The 19,416-nt window shown below is 54.0% G+C and overlaps 2 protein-coding genes and 2 pseudogenes across 2 annotated transcripts, besides 7 other annotated features; all 4 read right to left on the bottom strand.

Moving 5' to 3' along the window:
• Window positions 1-3,984: part of a mobile genetic element that runs on past the window's edge.
• Window positions 1-19,416: part of a sequence feature (areas not merged during assembly with more than two copies in the genome that could not be assigned to a particular haplotype) that runs on past the window's edge.
• Window positions 3,801-3,983: a mobile genetic element.
• Window positions 4,245-6,848, bottom strand: Tc00.1047053506939.70 (annotated as a pseudogene).
• Window positions 9,838-9,870: a sequence feature (AT_rich).
• Window positions 10,624-10,774: a sequence feature (T-rich).
• On the bottom strand, window positions 10,898-11,674 carry Tc00.1047053506939.50 (mucin-associated surface protein (MASP), putative; the record flags this gene model as incomplete). Its single annotated transcript, XM_810567.1, has 1 exon — window positions 10,898-11,674. One exon carries the CDS (start codon window positions 11,672-11,674, stop codon window positions 10,898-10,900), a length of 777 nt encoding a protein of 258 aa, XP_815660.1.
• Window positions 12,217-12,780, bottom strand: Tc00.1047053506939.40 (mucin TcMUCII, putative; the record flags this gene model as incomplete). The annotated part of the gene is made up of 1 exon (XM_810566.1): window positions 12,217-12,780. The coding sequence occupies one exon, from the start codon at window positions 12,778-12,780 to the stop codon at window positions 12,217-12,219; it is 564 nt and encodes a 187-aa protein (XP_815659.1).
• Window positions 12,329-12,392: a microsatellite.
• Window positions 13,379-17,484: a mobile genetic element.
• On the bottom strand, window positions 18,565-19,416 carry Tc00.1047053506939.10 (annotated as a pseudogene; the record flags this gene model as incomplete).

A 19,416-nucleotide genomic window follows, 5' to 3' on the forward strand; every position in this document is an offset into this window, starting at 1 on the left:
CGAGAGTCCAAAAACTCATATATTCGTTGCAGATCCCACGTCATGGCGTGTGATTTTGAGCTGCCTTTATTCGCCGCTCCTTGCAGCAAAGTGTTGTCCACCCAAACGTCCATGGTGGATGGCAGGATGGCGGAAAAGGCCGATAAGGCTAAGCGTACCGCGCATGCCTCGGCCTGCATGATAAGAAAAGGCTTCCTCTCCCACTTTCCTCCGGCAGTTTTAACGTCGCCGAAGTCTGGAATAAAAACGGCTCCCACCCATGGAGCGATGCATCCGTGATGATGACGGCCGATGCCGTTTCCGTGGGCTTGTTATTTCTCTTACGGTTATTCTCGATCATTTGTCGTAAACTCTCGCCCAAACCAACCGCTGCCGGCGGAAGGTTCGCCGGGGATGTCTCCGGCACAATTCCCCGGTTAAGTGCCGATAATCGTCGTCGCACTGCCTTGATGAAAAAGTAGTATTCACATAAACGCGTGCACAAAATGGCAGCCGCGTACAAAAAGCGTGACGCCACAACCTCCATTTCCGCGATGGTTGAAGAATTGACCGCCGGCATGGCGCGCACAGACCGGACAAGCTTGTCACTCAGGGATACCGCCCGGTGAGTGTGATCAAACTGCACCCCCAGAAAGATGTAATGCGTGGCGCCCGATTCGCGATCCTCCCCCATCGTGGTGCAACGGCTGTCCGCATTCCGAAGTACTTGGGCTTCCCACCGTGTCACATCGCCTATCGACCCTGCAATGCGCATATTACCGATCCATACGTCGATACGGACCAATGGAGGTGCAGCCCAGAGGCAGTGAACCACCGTCTTCGCCCCGCAATTGCCAAGGTAATAATAATCTGGAGAATTTCTGGGCCGGCCTTGTATCCCACTGGGAGCCGTGTCAGCTCCACCAGCGTGCCGTCCTCCACGTGGCATCAAAAAGATGCCGAGCCCCCGCGGTAAAGAGACTTGAAAAAGGATGCCTTTAAATCCAGGCAGGAAACGGCATCAGCCATCACAGGTGGCAAATAATGGGAAATGTGTAAAAGAGGCGCATTGGCCTCGTAAGGGTCGTCTCTGTTCTTGTCGCGTGGCCACGCGATCCATCGTCGTCGTGAACCGGTGGTTTCCTCCTCCACAACTAAGAAGGGTATTATCCATCCGCCTGTTGTGGACGAAGCGTCCTCGATAATTCCTGCTTTGCGTAACAATCTCGCGTCAGCGGTTGGAATCCTCCGTGAGCCTTCGCGCGCTTTACCGGAGGAAGACGGAGGGAAAGGGGACCGCCCGACGAGTCCCCACACTTGCATGAGCCTCTCCAAGGTGGCCGGGTTCAACTGGCTCTTGATCCACTCTAGGTTCAATACGGGCACGTTGACTTGCTGTAGCGGGATAGCGTGTTCATCTTGTGGAGTGGCCAGACGCGTCCTCGTCGCGCGTCTCGTTATCGTAGCAGCATGATTGTGATTAAAATCATGGAAAAAACGCTCCTCCGTTCTCAGCCAGGGTTCTTGCCCCTCGCAGTTTTCCCTTCACACCAATTTGACCAGTGACGACACCTGGGTCAGCATTGTGGTGTACCTCCCCAAATATCGAACAGTATTCTGGGGAAGGTCGAACGGGTCGACGTGCTTCGCCAACTGCGAGATCACGTGTGGGTCCAAATTGTACGTCTCCACGATTTGAGCAGCGTGCCGCAGCGCACCGTGTTTTATGGAATGCGTCGTGGCATCCCAAGGAGCCAGAGCTCGTTAGACTTTGGCATTAGTAATATTCGTGAGCTCTTCGTTCTCTTGAAGTGTCCTGCATAGCTTTATGGTGTCGAACACGTCCTGTCCTCGTATCCTCACGAAATTAAAGGCGCGGTGGGGATCCGCTTTCGCCGTCTTCGGCGCCACGAACCAATCCAAAATTACGGTCCCGTCCGGCTCCATTGTGAAATTGTTGGGAGTTAAGGCCGCAATCTCGGACCAAAGCCTCGCCGTTATCCACGCGAGTCGTAAGACAACACGTTACTTCCAATCGGTCCGGCTGCGGATATATTGGTCCATCCTTTGTCAAGGGGCACGCTTGCTTCGTCTCCGATCGCGCCGCAACTTTTTTTAGCCACAGAATCACCATGTCCAGCGGGGTTCGATTCATTTCCAACATGGACCGCAGCATCCTGGCGTACTGCGGTCGGGTCGATGGCGCCACATCGATTGCCATCAAAAGGGCCGCACAGCTCTCCTCGTTCATCGGCTGTTCGTGCGTGCGGCAAAAATGTCGTAAATTGCCCAGCTAGGGACACTCTCTGCTCCCACGTTGACGGCGTCCACATTTCTCGAGCCACCTCGTTCGCTCTCCTCATATAACTGGCCCAAAGCGGGGATGTCGGTAATTCGTCATACCACAGTCGGGCGTCGTTGGCAGATAAGCTCCTTTGCCCTTCTCAACGATTGCGTCGGGCAATTCGAAAGATCGGGTGGAGCGTCGGCGGCGCGGTGCGCTGCCTGTGAGGGTTGGTGGGAGTTGGCGGAATGGATGGAGCCCCCGTCGCCAGCATTCATGAGCGGCGTGCGGCAGCCCCTCTGCCGTTTTTTGATGGACGCCTGCATTGTGAGTAATTCCCTCTGGTCGTGCTGCGTAAGTTGCACGTGGATGCGTCGCGTCCATAAATACGTCACAATCGGCATCGCAACGATCGTTGCTGTTGCGTGGGCGGGCACGCAGTTCGGAGATCGGGACGCTGGACTCAGTAGTCATCATCTGCAACTGGAAGGTCTGCAGTAGGGCCCTAAACAAATCCATGAAACGATCGGCGGAATCCCGCTCTGTCTCCAACGCGCGCCTGCACGATACCGAACCGTCAAAGGCTGGCTGAACCTGAGCATCCGCCTGGTGCAAGCATTTATAACTGTATGCGCTCCGGGAACCAACGACGACTTCGGAGATGCCCTCATTCCACACACGCGGAGCCCAGGTGGTGACGTCCAATGCAAGAAAATGCATCACCCGACCTTCTGAAAATGAATCCTCTTCCAAGGGGACGGTGGGGAGGCGACGGCAAAAAAAAAAAATAGGATCTCCCAACATTGCTCTGAGAATTCTGAGTGTTGACCCGCCGTCTCTCCCCCGCAAGGTTGGGTTAGGGAAACGCGGATGCTGACACACCCCAGGCCATCAAACGATGCGGTTGATTTGGCTGTGTATTTGTGCCATCGCTGTGCGTGCGTGGGGCCATCTGGCGGCCCTCTCCGAGAGGTGGGCGCCTCTCGTTGACACTGCATCTTCTCCTTCCTCAAAAAGGCCGCCAAACACCGCAATGTTAGTTTCACGTGCCGAGCAGTAGTTGAGTGCCTCTTCCGTCTACAAGTAAATCTGAGCAGTCCAATTCTGTACGTCCGCGACGGCACGGGTGTAGTCCAAAATTAATATCTGCTTTTCCGCAATGACGAGCCCTTGCTTGCCCCCCAACTCCCAGGCCGCCCCCACACGATGGGCAGGAGCACTTGAGCATCGAAATTTGGTACTTGAAACGCCCGGCAATTCGCAAAGTGCCCGCAACGGTCGAGCCCTCCCAGTGCTTGGCAATCTTTGCTGAAATCAATCGCAAACATGTCATGGTTGCAGCGACGGTTACCGCCGCATCCAACAGCCTGTGTTCATCAATGAAGGCAAGCTGCACCTGGGCATCGCCATGCTGGCGTACCAGGTCTAACACGCGGGCCAAGATGTCGCTGCACTCCGTCGCCGTGTAAAAAAATCACTGCCATTAATTCAAATCAACATGCAGGAATATGGCACGGCTATGAAACAAGAAATAAAAAAAAGAAAAGGAAAAAATAATTTCGTCGTGCAGCTGTCGGCTCCCTGACTCCCTCAATCGCGGTCTTCCAAAAGACCGTACGATAAAAGAGGAAGAAATCCCGCAGAGACATCTCCGTTGCATCGATACATAAATTTATTTGGGCAGCCAGCCATCCTCGCAGGCATTCTTCTCACAAACTCCCATAAAAACAAAGAGAAATTGTGCGGCCCCCACATCCCGCAAAGGCCTCCAGGGGCGACGGAGTCTTCACAGAAGTAAAAACAAAATAAAATGAAAAAATAAAAGTAAAAAATAGTTGTAGTGGTACGACACTCTCGACCACGATGATTCCCTCGGAAGAAAGGCGTTCCCTGACCTAAACCCTCGTAAAAACACAAAAATATAAAAATCGTTAAAATACTCCCTAACATAATTCATCATAAAAGTAATGCGCCAATTACCCTCAATTATTTCTTCCATTTTCCCTTCGAAGCCTTTTTGCTTCACAAATTTAAAACTCCCACGACATTTTCTAAAACTTTTTTCGATATTGACACTTGGTACTGCCGCACCTTTTCCGTTCCACAACGCCGCTATTCCGCGGCCTTCATCGTCGCTCACATTATTGAAATTGACGGCATCACATCTCCGCCAGTCATTCATCGGCGTGCTGTCTGCCTGCTGCACGTAAATAATCTCCCACGACATGTCTCGGGATGATTCCTCCCAACCATTAAAATATGCCACCAGACACTCAGTGAACTGCCGCACAGTGCTGGCGGTGGTGTGGCGCCCACCCGCCGTGGTCATCCGCAGCCCAACCAGCGTCCTTGGATTGCACTCCGAGAAGAAAAAAAAGGCGTCCACCAACGGAAAGTTTGCGGCCCACGGTGTGTGCAGCACCCTGTACTTCATTTTACGGATCGTTTTTTCATATTCACTCGGCAGCAAGCCTTCATCTCCCTTGGGATGCAGTTCAGGGGCCAACTTCAAGACGCAGGGCTTTGCTTGACGTCCTGTTGGCGGCTCAAACTCCGTGAGTTCCGTCGCCATTGCCTTGGCAAAGGCACTCTCCGTGAACGATTTCAAGGCAAACCATCCAAAAAATATTGGCAAAATATTATCCCTCGACGCCAACATCAGCCTCAAAAAGCCATTTTATTCTGCTACACTTGGGAGGCGTTCCAATGTCCGTTCCTCGAGGCAATCAGATATCGGTGCATTGAAAAGGATAACACCGCCTGCGTATATTTCCCGAACAACCTTCACAAGCTTGTGTGACGGATCCTCAGAACACCGTGGCGACTCACCTCCCCGTGAAAAGTGCTCCTTCACAGTTACCTCGTTGATCGACTGCAATGCAAACTTCACCGCTCCACAGCGTCCATTAAACGCCTCCTCATCAAAGACGTGACGTGGAATCGGTCCCAAAAGATACATGTGCTTTTGACCTCCTTCCAGTATTCCGCTTTTTTCTCTTTGGTCTCACCACGCGTTATCCAGGCGCACATCGCCTTCACATCCACCTCGTCGGGGCAATTCACGATGACTCGCGCGGCTTGTAGCTGCTTCCCCCACTCATCGTAGTTGGCTACCTTTGGGAATGACACCACAATCATGCCCCATCCAGAAGAAGGCGCAAAATGTCTCGGTGGCGGCGTTCCCTCCTTTGCCACATCGTAGATAATATACACATTTCTCCCATGCCCCCCTCAAACGTCTCGACTCCAAGATGCACATGTCCTCATCGCCGCATCTTGTCACCGCTCTGGTGGTCTTGTCAGACACGTACGCATCTCCTCCACCAAAACAGTGGAATACCACTTGGAGTTTCTCGGCATCGTAGTGCAGCGGCTGGTAGAGGAGGTACGAGCCGGCAGCCACCGACTTCCCGATCCCGGTCGTCCCAATCAACACACGCCGCTTTGGCTTAAAGTCGGTCCCACCGTGAGGGCTGGACCACGCGGTTACATCGCCCTTGACGATCTGCCACACTCGATCCACCGCACAGTTTACAAAAACGTCCTCAGGAAGATCCTGTATCGTATTTCACGAGTACGGCCATCCCTTCTCCGAGGTGAGCACCATCAACACGGGAGGTGCCGCACCAAATTGCTGCACAGCGTCATTCTCTTCGATAGCGTCGTCAGCTTTCTTTTACGACCATGACTGTTCTGGCTTCCCCTCATGCACCTCCATTTCAGTCATCGTTTTCTTTCGCTCCACGCCGTCCGGAAGTTCCACCGCATGGCTCCACCTCGCATTGTGCAGAGACTCGTAGCATCCCTCCAGTTTCTCCGGTGCGCTCGTCGTCGTTGGGTTCCTCGCCTCCTCGGCAGCTGCATCCAAGAAATGTTTAGTGGAGTTATGAGCAGTTGCTTTTTACCTCCGCAGCAGCCAATGACCGCCCCGGTAGATTGTTGACACCCTTATCGCAAAGCTTGCGTATATCCTCATCGAAGATCACTTCACCCTTTACAGCTCGGCTCATACCCAAATAAAGATTCGATGCCTGTATTTCGTTCAATGCTCCTTTATCACGGATATACTTCGTGGGGTCCCTGAAAAACTCTTCCAGCAAGACATCCCGATTGGTGTCCACAACGCCCATGCCGTCCGGTTCCCTCGTAAGAAAGTCGTTCAGCCTCATTTCATTGACGTGAACTCTTCCTTTAAACAGTACCTCTTCGATATTAGTGGAAATGGTAAATTTCATTTCTTGCGTTCGTCTTAGCCTTTCCGCTGCCTCCCGCCTCGCTTCTGTCAGCACCTGCGTGAGTACTCCGTTTGGTTTTCCCCTTGCAAGAGGAGTGATCGTATGCTTTTCTTTCATAGTCCCTACGTTGCCCGAGAGAGAGCACACCTTCGTGAAGAGGCTTAGTAATGGCCTCCAGCGCTTGGTGCGCAGTTAAGTTAAGGATTTCTTCAAGCCGCTGGTCTTGTGCGAAGTCATCCGGCTCCTGAAAAAACACCTCCATCGTCACATTGTACTCTTTCATCAACGGCCGCCCTGCCGCCAACATAATCCCAAAGGAAATCACTCAGCTTCATGTTGGTGCTGCTCATGGTCCACTGCGGCCACTCTTTACTCCCCACCACCCCACATGTCGAGCTGCAGCGCCGGAACCATCACAAGAGCCACGGCGGGGTGCCATCACAACACCCGTGCGGTGAGGCATCCCACTCACACCGCCCAACTGCGGCCAGCAGATGCCGCTGGCTCCAAAGCACAGTCGCGGCTGTCTCGTCCCGCTGTACCAATGGCGTTGGGCGTGGTACTCGCACGGCGGGGCGGTCGGTGCGCCATGCAGCCGCACTGCAACGCCTGTCGGTGAAACAGTCAAGGCCCACCGCCCCCGCAGCAACACAACGTGCAACCAACCACAGCACCGCCACACTATCGCCCTTTTTTGTTTTGTTTTATTCACGTTGTCTGTCTGTTTGCCCTATCACTAACACTAGTAATGAGTGTGCACACCTTCACAAAAGAATAAAAATGAACAAAGAAAAGGAGGCATGATCCCACCGTCCCGCCGCGGATCAACACTCTCCTCCACCCACCACCATTGCCGCACAGGAGACCGCAGTCACATCGCAGAGTCAGCACCACAATGCGCACCACACCACCGTGCAGTGAACGATGGACGAGACGCAGCCATGCATCGCCCCGCTCCATTTTACCACCAAGCAAGTGTTGCGTGCCCGCACAAAGTAGCAAACACAATCAGAGTGCACACAAACCCAATCAACCCCTCACTCGCTGAAGCACATTATTCGCATGGAGTGACAACATCTAAGGACACACCAGCAGCAGCAGGCTGCATGGAATTTCCCTGCCAACACCGCAAAAAAAAAAAAAAAAACTCTGCGGGGCCAAAGTGGCAGCCCCTCGGTGTTGCCCGCAGTCCACATGGCAGGAAGAATTCCACGCACGCATAGTTTTGGACCCCATGCTGTTTGAGTGCCCAACAGAACATGTGGAAAAAATACCTGCACGCAAGATGGCATTTAAACACGTGAAAAGTCGGCCTGCTTTCTCCGATGACGTTGGCGAGCAGTCCCACACAATCCAATCAAGGTGACACGCCGGACAGAATAGCGTCCGTCAATCAATAAAAAAATGCGACACTGAAAGGGAGCAAGGAAGAGTTGGCGCATGCGATTCCCAGTGACAACTGTGAGCGAACCCGCCAGCACCGACTGAGGTGCCGAGGAACACTTCAGTGTAGAACTGGCCGTCAGGCAGAGAGGACAAATAAAACAGGAGGGCAGCAAACCCTCTCGTTCAATGTCTCCTGACCACAACACCAGAATCAAAATATCATGGACGATAAGAGCGGCAACGCCTTCTCCAAAACATCGTGTCAAGAAGCCGCAGGACCTCAGGAAGGGAAGAAGGCAGCGGCGGCAGCCACAGCGGGGAGGCAATAAAACGGCTGGCAGGCACCTTCACGTCGACGCGCACAACACATCCGAGTGGGTCGGGAGCACAGACCGAACCGCCCGGAAACACACGCATCAAATCCGCAAAACAAAGTCGCGGTGAATCGACAGGAACTCCCCGCCCAAAACAAATTTATAAAGTAGCGTTTCTCAAGGGAGGGAATCCGCCTTTCCGACGACGGCACGGACGCCTCGCAGGAATTCCTTGCAAATCTCCCTTCGCAGGTCCGCAGGAAAACGCAGCGGAATAAAAAGAGAGCGCAACGACGCAAAAAAAAGAAATAATCCTCCTAACCGACCAGGTGGCAGGCTGCCCTCGCGCAATTGGACAGAACACAACTTCACTCCGGTCTTGTGGTGGTGATCGTCTCGCAATATTTTTTTTCCTTCTCGTCGCAGTGCACATCCCCCTCCCACAAATCATTTGTTCGGGCCATGTTTCTGCGGCCAAGCATCGCACTGCTGGATCCCGCGGCACAGTCCTCGGCAAAGAAGTGAGGGGAGGAAGAGGGACCGCAGAAGGTGCGAGCAAATCCAAATTCGGTGGCGGTCGCTGCAGTGAAGATTGACGTCCCACGCGGTGTCCCTTTTCTAGGCCCGGCCCCCACCGTGCCATGCGCTCAGCGTACGGTGCGCCGGCCGCTCCAAGCATCCACACGTGCTTGTGTCTCACCGTCGCTCCCAGCCCCGTTCGTTGGCTGCATCAGGGATGCCGCCATCCGGAGACGGGCATAAGGACGTTGCATCCAACAAAACCTTCAGAGGCACCCGGAGGGCCAAAGACGACCGTCACTGCGGGATGTGTGGCCCTTCCGCCACTCACCTCAAATCGCACTTCTACGCCTCCTCGAGCAGCAGCAGCATAAATACACCGGTCCACTAGAGGCCCTCACCAGCCATTGCAGGAAGACCACTGTGCCCCAGTGCTATGAAACCCAAACTGCATTGACGGGCCACTTCGGAAAATCCTGTCGCATCCTCCCCCATTATGCGGAAACACATCCGTCGTGCATGTGTCCACCGCAGCCAAAATAATCCGGTCCAAATACCCTCCGAATCAAATTCCCCTTTCCTCAAGCCATTCCTTCATTCCATACGCCCTGACCCTCATCCGCACGTGCCCACTCACGCAAGCCGCCATAGACAGATGGCAGTCGCGAAAACGCTCCGGAAAAACATGCCTAGCACGCACGCGCATAACAAATGGCATGCGCCAACGCACGACACAACGGCGGAGAAGCGCACACCAAAAGGATGCGGCCCTCCACAGCAGTCGTAGCCCACCGCGCGCATAACACCCGCAGGAAGAGTGACTCGCGGAGCGCGCTCCCTCTCTCCTCCTTCCCTTCATGCCCACGGAGGAAGCAGCAGCCACACGCAACCGCCAGCACACGCTGCAAAAGAAGCATCCAAATCAAATGAAATCTGCATTTTGTGCGTGCATGTGGTTGTGTGTGCCTGCAGACGCACGAAGCAAAAAAGAAAAAACAGGAGCAGAGCATGTGAAGGGACGCACAAACAAAAATGTACGGCGGAGGTGCATGACAGAAATAAAGAGAAAAGGACTGCTCAGGCTCATGATATTGCACTGCAGAAAAAGCAGCGGCAATTCAATAAAAAATATAAAAATAAATAAAAAAAAATTCATCCTCACCCTTCCACTCCTCACAATTTAAAAAGAAAAAGAAAAAAAAAATGAAAAAAGTCGTCCTCTATTACGGCCACACCCAAATGATAAAAAAGGAAAAAAAAAAAAAACTCACAAAAAAGTACCTAACTACCATGCTGCTCCAGAAATTGTCTGCTTATTTTGTCCGAAAATAAAATTAAAAGATATTTAAATGTCTTTCAACCGTCCGACCCTCTGTGTGTCCGCACATCGTTTATATTTCATGGGGTCATCTGCGTGTTGCTGCTCCCCTCAGCCCTTTCATCGGCGCGTGAGTGCGGCCCGCAGAGCACAACCACTCGTGTGTGTGGGGACTGAGAGAAGCACGCAGACATGACGGCAGTCGCGTCACTCCATCGGGAGAGTAAGCGCAGCAAAAGAAAAGAAAAACACGGCGGCAGGGTGTGGCTGTGTGTGTGTGGCGCTGCGGGTGTCTGCCAGCCCTGGCCGCAAGAAAACACAACAAGAGGGAAAAAATGTGTGCTCCGCCCCACAGGCCCTCGTCGCACGCCCACACGTCACCGCCCCCTCAGCGCGCCGTTCGTCGCGGCCTCTCCTCATGCGTGCAGCAGGCGAGGCGCACAGGGCCGTCGTCATGAGCGTGTCGGTGGGTGTGCGAGTGGAGCAGTTGGGCGGGAAACACACGGCACCCCTCGCAGGAAGAGTGCAGCAACAAACAATTAAAAGAGGGAAGAGTAGAAAAGAAAACACGTCCATAGTGATTGCCCCAAAAGCAAAAAAGAAGAGATGTGGGGAGCAAAAGATTAAAAAACGAAAAAAATGAAAAAGGGAGAAAAAAATTTTGAAACAAGAAAGTAGAAAACATTTAAAAGTTTAAAAAAAATATAATGAAAAATCAATAAAAAAAACAAAACAAAAAGCCGAAGCGTGGGACGACCAGCGCACACACTCTCATTGCTCCCGTAAAGCAAAAAACACACACACAGAGAGAGAGAGAAGGACGCGTGTGTGCGGGCGGTGCACGGCTCTCTCTCCCTCACTCTCACGCGGCCACCACCGCAGCCGCAGCCGCACACGCAACAAGAAGAAGCAAAAGAGGGGAGGTGGTGTGGGAGACCGCGGTGCTGCCGTCGGTGTCGTCAGTCTCGTTTGTCTCACGTGTTCGGGTGGTGTTCGCCGGTGACTTCTCGGAATACCCCTGAGTGGCCGTCGGTGTGGAAGTGGCGTTACGAGCTGGGCGTGCTTCATGTGTTTTTGCGTCGTCGGTCGGTGTACGGCTGCTCCTGTCAGCCAACTCACCACCACCACCAGGACCACCGCCTGTGGAGGCCGGCGCTTCAGACAGCTGTTCATTATTGACCGGATCTGTCTGCGGGGGTTTCACAGTCTCTGGTGCAGCACCTGGTGATCCTTGCGCCTGCCCCTGCAAAGCGCTGGCAGCAGAACTTGACGACGGCAATGGCGAGGCAAAATTGGCGTCTGTGGTTGCGGCTGCAGGCCGGCCACGAGAGGTGACGCCGGAAATCTCAACCGCCGTTTTGTTTACGCATTTCTCAACTTCTGTATCGTTGTGCGCGGGTAACGTGGCATTTACACTCGTAATGAAAGACATTCGACAAGATAATCGAATCGACTCCAGCACTTCCTTTGTGAGCTTTTCGATAGCCACAGTCACCTCCTCTGGAGTCATCGTTTCCTTCGCATTTTCACGATGCGGAGCACTTGATGAAGTCTGCATCGCATCACACAACCAGGCACCGCACCACAGCACGCAGAGGGCACACACCAGCAGCACACGGCCAGTCATCATCATCGCCATCACTCCTGTCACTCGCGTGTAGCCTTCAGCACAAACTAACTCCCCGTCAACGCAGAGTGAAAGGGATAGAGAAAAGAGACAAGTCACGGGGCCACGCACAGTCACCGCAAAGTGTCAAATGGCAGCAGCGGCGCACACACCATGAGTCAATAGGAATCAGTGGGAGGACAAAAAAACACACACAGCCTCGCAATAGTTGATCAGCAAGAAAAGCACACAAGAAACAATTAAAAACGAAACAACACTTGACAAACGGCAATAAAGTAAAAACACACAAAAAAGCTGCACAGTATGGCTCCAGTGTGCATGCACTCACACGCAAACATGAGTCCACGCAAACAGTTGTATGCGTGGCGTGCATACAAGTTTGTCCGGGATGCGTTCAACGTGGTGGATGTGGAAAACAACGCGGGGCACACAGCAGAGCAGCTGAATCAAATGAAGCAAAAACAAAATCATTACTTATTTATTACGAAACAAAAAAAAGAAGCGCAAAAATACACGTGGTTGAGTGCTGGCACGCACAGCCCGCATACAATTCTTCAGCCCATAGTGGTGTACGCCAGCGCGGATAAGGCGAGCAGCAGCGGGGCACACACCCACGCAGAGCTGCTGAGGCTGCCGTCGATTTCGCGAAGACGTGACGGTGCGCGGGTGGTCGTCGTCGTTGGCGCCTCGGGCGCAGTGGCCGTTGTTGTGGTCGTCGTGGTCGTAGTTGGTGCATTTGATTCCTTATGTTGTTCATTTGACTTGTTAGTGTTCGTATTTTCAGTCCCTTCCTCAGTGGATTGACCATCTTCGTGTTCTTGATCCTGTGTATTATTGGAAGTATTTTGTGACTCTGCCGTTCCGTTTACTGTAGCCGTTACCTGTGACGTATGAGTCGGCGTATTTGGTTTCTGTTCCTCCTTCCCTTCCATCTCCTCTCTTGTCTGTGGCAAAGGAGAAGTTACACTCTGCGGATCCGTCTCCTGACCTGGTTCCCCTTTCTCGCCATCCTTTGAACCGGATTCACCAACTTCACCTTCCCTTGTTGGCACGCACACGTACGGGCAGCAGCACAGGGCAAGCACCAACAGGGCGCACAGCAGACGGCACGTCATCATCGTGAGGGTGGTCGTTCAGTGGCGTGGAGCTGATCTGCACAGTGAGGGACATGGAGAGCAACAGGGGAGACAAGAGGTGCGGTCACACACAGAGGGCACACCACATGAGGAGAGGGCAGCAGCCAGGCATGCACCGTACGCCGCACACCACGCACGACACACACTCCAATCCACACAAACACACACACACCGCCCTGCCGCAACACCAACACACAGATGGAGGAGGGAGAAGCAAACAGGAGCGGCACACAAGGCTCCACCGCATGCACACACGGCGAGAGCGGTCCGTCGTGTCTGCACCCCTCACGGAGGTACGTACACACACAAGAGGATAGGTGCAGCGCACACAGCAACACAAAAGCAAAGTAACAATAAAAAAAAGGGTATCCTCGCACACCACGTGAATTGTTGGTCCACGGGAAGCGAAGCCAATATTCATCACAAAACGAATTATTATCCTGTTTTTGTTGTATGCCGTCACAATAACGAGTGAGTAGCGCAAAGGCTTTCAGCAATAAAGTGGCAAGCATGCTGTCGCAAACGGCCGTCGTGCACGCTGAGGCGGTCCCAAACAGTCACAATCCATATTGTCAATGACGGGGCATTACCACAGTGGATGAGGCGGAGTCTCCCGTGGTCCGTCGGGGATCAGCAGCCCGTGGCGTCTGTGATGAAGCGGTGGCGTAAGAGCCTGGTCCATCTCGAGTGCCCGCGTTTGTGCTTCCTGCGTGCCTTGCCTGCTGGCATGCTTGGATCTTCGGTGACGACCGGCGCTTAAGGCGCCTGTTAGGAAGACGGCGGCGCCATTGTGACATCCGCATGTGGGGCCTTCTCAAACTATCCGAACGCCAGGCTGAGAACGTCGGGCATGTGCCGTCATATTGTTGACAAAAGAACGCACTCTGCCGCAGATTGGGCAGGAGGACGTCAATCCGCCGCTCGCTGGTCGACAAGGAGTTGCGGTGCTCACGTCGGGAAGAGGTCCCGGCGGAGGCAGCGGCGGGCCGGTCACCGCAGTCAGGGAGGGACGGCACCACCGACACAGGGGGTGCCTTGTGATCCGCAGGGCGCGTGCAGGCATGTCGAAGAGTGGGCAGGAGTCGCATCGCGCCGGTGCGCCGTGGCTAGTAACACGATGTCCGGGTCGTGCCAGGAATAGAGTCCTCGCCACGCCGACAGGCGCCTGTTGTGCGGTGTACGCGCCCTTTCTTTTTCTTCTGGGCATCCCTCCAGTCCCGTCGCTTCACTGCAGTGAGGAAGCCCACATGCCAGGCATTGACGCAGTCCTGCGGGAGGGATCGCGCTATGACGGCATCAGCGTCCGCTGTCACGTTGCGTGGGATACCGCAGTGTGATGGGAAAATACGGAGCCAACAGTGTGGCCTCGATCCGCCAGTGAAAGCGGCATCATGCTAATCTCTTCGGTGATGCCGTCGTGCACCGCCAGCGAGCCAAGGCGGAGTGATTCCATCGCCGAGAGGGAGTCTGTGGCGACGGGAACTAGTGTGGGCGATTGGGATGCTGCTGCCATGCGGGGAACTGTCTGTGGCCATGCTCAGTGGAAGGACACTCTGCTCGGCAGGAGCATGCGAGCCTGCCAGCTGCTGCACGATGGACCTACACAGGGAGATCATTTGTCGTGGTGGAGCCGTAAAATAGCGCAGCGGATCCAGATGCGAGCTCAGCGAGAGACAACAAGTCGTCCGTCCAGCGGCCTGCGTCATACGTTCCCAGAAAAGCGCAGGCCGCTTCAAGGGACGATCGTCTGACACCGTTCAGGGCGTCCTTGGCATGCCGTGGCTAGAAAACGCTCACCTCGTTGCAGCTCACAGTGTCGCGGAAGAAAATCCGGTGCTCAGCATGAGGGGCGCGGATGTGGTCCGGGAGATCTCCATGTGACTGCGGAAGCATCGCAATTCATTAACAACAGCATCTCTCGGAAGCGGGATCGATGTCGCCGCTGCCTTCCCAATTGTTGGCTAAACTGTGGTTTCCAAGCACAAAACGCCACGCACGTCCTCAATATACCAAAGTGTGAGGCGTTCGTGCTGTGAGGGTGCGTGGAACCCAATGTTCCTCTGCAGCGGTGCTGGATTGGCGGCCAGGTGGACAGAAGTATCCTTCGATGATGCGCGTGGGCCGAGCGATGCTGTGCAGCTGTCGCCGTGCCGCACTTCCAGGCCGTGGAGGTGAATGAGGGCCGGACACGGTGCGATTGCCTCGCCACAATACAGTGACACACTATGAACGTATACAATCAAAAAGGATCGCATAGTGTGATGGGACGCACCAGCCTGTGCGACCAGCCGCAGCTGATGGCGGCGTGGCATGGTCTGCTTTGCAGCGGTGGAGGCGTGTGTGCCAAAATTAAGAAGGCGATTAATCGTTGTGTCCAGCAAGCGCACCGGGCGTGACTGAATACGCAGGTTCCCGCTAACAAGATGAAGATCGACCATTTCCTCGTCAGACAGTGTGTGTGTGTGTGAAGAGATGTAGAATAGAGCAGCTTCGCTCTTATCAACGTTGATTTTTAGGTTTTGCTCGGCAGCCCATGCCGTTGTAAGTGACAGGGCAGGTTGCATTGCCGCAGCACAGGCATGAATGTCCGCACCTGAGGCAACAAGTGTGTGTTCGTCAGCGTGCATGAGAGCGGAGGCAGAATAGATGCTGCCCAGGCGGCGCAGCACATCATCCACACAGCGGAAGAAGAGTTTGGGTCCCGGGACGCCGCCTTGCGGTACCACGGCTGAGGCGAGTTGTTTCCGGGAGTGCGGTTCGCGAGTGCATACCCTAACATAGCGGCCCCGCAGGTAGTTGTGCAGCCAGCGTTTGGTTCGAGGGCCAAGGCGCGGAAGTCTGTCGAGCATGCCGAATAATTTCCCATGGTCAGTGGTGTCGAACGCAGTCAGAAAATCAGTCGAGACTACGAACGAGCGATGGCGACGAGGGTGCCGTGCGGGGGCGTCGCCTCCAGGGCGCTCATACTCCACAGTGCCAAACTCATTCAATCCACGGGTAATTTTATCGATTACAAGTGTCGCCACGTACGATGTAGAACGCGGAGGTGCAAATCCAAAATTGACGTGGGTGGTGCGGCAATAACGCTGACAGACGGCGGTGAATCATCCTTTCGGTTAACTTTAGTAAAGCAGAGAGTGATTTGATAGGTCTGTGACTCTCTGGGCTGCATGGATCCTTCTCAGGTTTGGAATAGAAATAGCATCTCCCATTTTCCAGGAGCCAGGCAGGCTGCCGTTTGCAAAGGAGTTGTGGATCATCGTTCTAAGAGTGCCGCACGCAACGGGCCCGAGACGGTGCAGGAACTCATTCAACATGTTGTCGGGGCCAGGGGCTGAGCCAAGCGAAGTGTCACGGATGGCCACGTCAATTTCATACGGCTTGAAAGGCCGATCCATTTCCCAGCCACCAGGAACCAAAGGAGTGCAGCAAGCAGCAGTAGTATAAGGTAACGTGGCACGTGAAACCCGCACAAAATGGGAAAGGAGCAGATTTGCCTGTTGCCGAGGCAGAACGCAGTCCGAAGATAAGTTCGGAGCACAACTGATTCCAGAGGATGAGGGTGCAGCGCCGCCACACCGCGAAGATCTCGCCAGCTCGGGCTGGGTGAGGCTCCAAGTTTTTCCACACGGGCTTCCAGAAGCACAGCGGAGCAACGGCGTAAGGCTTCATTTTGTTTCTCTTTTTTGGATGAATTCTGCTCGAAGTAGGCTGTCTCCTGGTGAGGCGATGTGTGTGCTTCGTGTGCTGCTTCTGCGGCGGCCTTGGCTTGCAACATTTCGTGTGTCCATATTCGTTTTGGAGCTTTCACGGCTGCCGCGCGGGATGTGGCGCTTAGCCGCTCGTAAGATGCCTCTGCGAATGTCCAACCATGTGGACGCGGTGGCAGGGAGTGTTTTGCACAACGAAATGAAAGCAGGCCATTCCGCTTTACGCAGGGCAAAAGTGGCTTCCTTCCGTCAAGGCAGCGTGTTGGCCAGTCGCGGAATGCCATCATCCATCTATACCGAGTAAGATATTAAGGAGTGGTCCGAGTCTATGTAGGAAGTGGATGCCCGGTGGGAGATGCGTAGTACGCGATACGCAGTCACGCCAGGGGACGAGACATTACGATGTGTGATCCGTGTTGCCTCTGCCGTGTCATTTGCCAGCCCAAAGTTCAAATCAATTAAAATAGCAACGAAGTTCTCTCCTCCAGTCGTTGGTGGTATATATGACTGTCCCAGAGTCCATGATGCAAATTCAGGTCACCCGCGATAATCGCTGCGGGCCCAAGCGACAAACGATATTGATAAATGCGGATTATTGACCAATTGCTGTGGGATGGTTGTAGAGATTCACCACGCACATGCTGGAACAGCTGGGTGGAAATACACGGACAGCAGTGGTCTCCAGGCAGTTAGTGCCAGGGAGCGACAGGCGCTCGCACGGTAGAGAGTGGCGCACCAGAATGGCAACGCCACCACCGCGCCCAGTGCATGCCTGAAGAAAGCCATTATGGCCATATAATTTCATCGCTACGTCGCTACGATCATTTATTTCCTGGAAAAAGAACGATGTCAGGTTGATGCAGCTCCAGTCGTACAGCAAATGCAATCTTTTTTACGGACGAGAGGCCTGCAATGTCAAGCTGCCAAACAGTGATGCAGCCATCCTCCTCGGGCCAGGGTTCTTGTGAACGTCACCGCAGCGGCATGTGATATCAACGGAGTGACCGCTGCGAAACGGCCGTGCAGTTTTGTCCGACAGCCTGCAGGCTGACCGCCTCACCTCCCCGCACCGGGCATGGCGTGGAACCCTCTCGAGGGGCGGAGTCGTCTTGGTCTCCGTCGTGGTCGCCGCAACGCCCTGCTGCGGAGTTCCTATACGCAGCCAGAGCCACAGCACCGCGACAAGGTGCGGACCCCATCGCCGGGGCCAGGAGAAGCCGCAGTGCCTCCTGCTGTCATCCGGGATCCTTGTTGACGTCTTGATGCGGACAAGCAGCCATCGGTTCTTACAAACGACCCCGCACACCTGCGGCACATCCTGCGCTGTGGGACGCACGACCCTCACCACAACCGGAGTTGTCCACGCGCCGTCGGTACGCACCACATCGAAAAGAAAAAAGCAGGGATGCGTCAGGGTGACAGCAAAGCATCCGCTAGCAATCACTTCGCACGCATCACGACAAACAGCAGCAGAAGCGCTGCAAGCCACGGGTTAACGTGGACCAACTGACGCATGGCGTATGTCGAAGGAAAAACTTAGTGGCCTCGCAAGGACAAAAGAGGCTGGCACTTCAAAACAAAAAAAACGATATGGGAATAACAAAAGAAGACTAAAGTGTCGTCAGTAAAAGCATGCCGCCAATCAAAGAAAAGTGGAATGGGTGCACTCAACCACAAAACAAGTAACACAAGAAAAAACAAAAAGCCGAAGCGTGGGACGACCAGCGCACACACACTCTCATTACTCCCGTAAAGCAAAACACACACACAGAGGAAGAGAGAGAGAGAGGTCGCCCACTCAATGCAATAAAAACAAAACAGAAACAGTTACGGTGCTCCGCCCACGCAGCCAGGCAGGACGGCAGCGGTGCGTGTCGTGCAGAAGAGAGCACCAACGGGCCTGCATGGGTGTGCATGCATATATACAATGGGCACATTATTGTGTGTGCCTCGTGGGGTGAGGTGAGGGCGAGAGTCCATGCAAGGGGACACACACACAGAGAGAGAGAAGGACGAGTGTGTGTGCGGGCGGTGCACGGCTCTCTCTCCCTCACTCTCACGCGGCCACCACCGCAGCAGCAGCCGCACACGTAACAACAACAAGAAGAAGCAAAAGAGGGAAGGTGGTGTGGGAGACCGCGGTGCTGCCGTCACTGTCACCAGTCTCGTTTGTCTCACGTTTTCGGGTGGTGACTGTTTCTAATGTTTGAGGTGCTGCCTCACTGACTGTAGGAGCGACGTTGGTGTTGCCAGCTTCGGCGTCGTCCTGCACTCTGTTGGGTTTGGGCTGCCGAGCATCATCCTCATCCTCCCTATTCTGGACATCGCCACTGTGGATTTGCAGAGATGGATGCTGCTGTTGTTTCCGCTAAACCGCCAGCAGATGCTTTTTTCGTCGTATTCAATTGCGTTGTGACTTTATCTTTTTGCTCCTGCATACCATCCTTTGAAGGACGGTCCGGTGATTCGGACCCCGTTTTGTTGGGTGACGATGCCTTGTTCTGCAGTTCTCTTTGTGAGGCCTCTGAGGCTCTTGGTGCTGTTGGTAGGCTTCCTTCTCCGTCTGGATTTGCCTGCACAGGAGTTACTGGTGGCACTTCTGGGGATAGTTCTGCTGATGGAACTGGCAGTAGTACTGCCGGTGTTTGTGGTAATAATAGCGTTTTTTCTACTGTTTGGTCGCCGGTGTTAGCAAACGAACTGGAAGGATCGTCCGTCTCCACGTCACTTTGCTTTGCCTTGTTTCCAGCTGCACCCCCACTAGCATCTGAGAATTTTGCTTTCTCTTGTGTATTCGGGGGCAGTGATCCTGCCTTGGATTCTGGTCCCTTTAGTGCATTCACGTTGGGCAATGGTAACCCTGCAGGCATTGTCTTTGACCGTCCAACGTTTTCTGAAGATTGCGTGT

Source organism: Trypanosoma cruzi, genomic scaffold (genome assembly GCF_000209065.1).
Source record: "Trypanosoma cruzi strain CL Brener 1047053517125 genomic scaffold, whole genome shotgun sequence".
In the NCBI taxonomy this organism is placed as follows: domain Eukaryota; phylum Euglenozoa; class Kinetoplastea; order Trypanosomatida; family Trypanosomatidae; genus Trypanosoma; species Trypanosoma cruzi.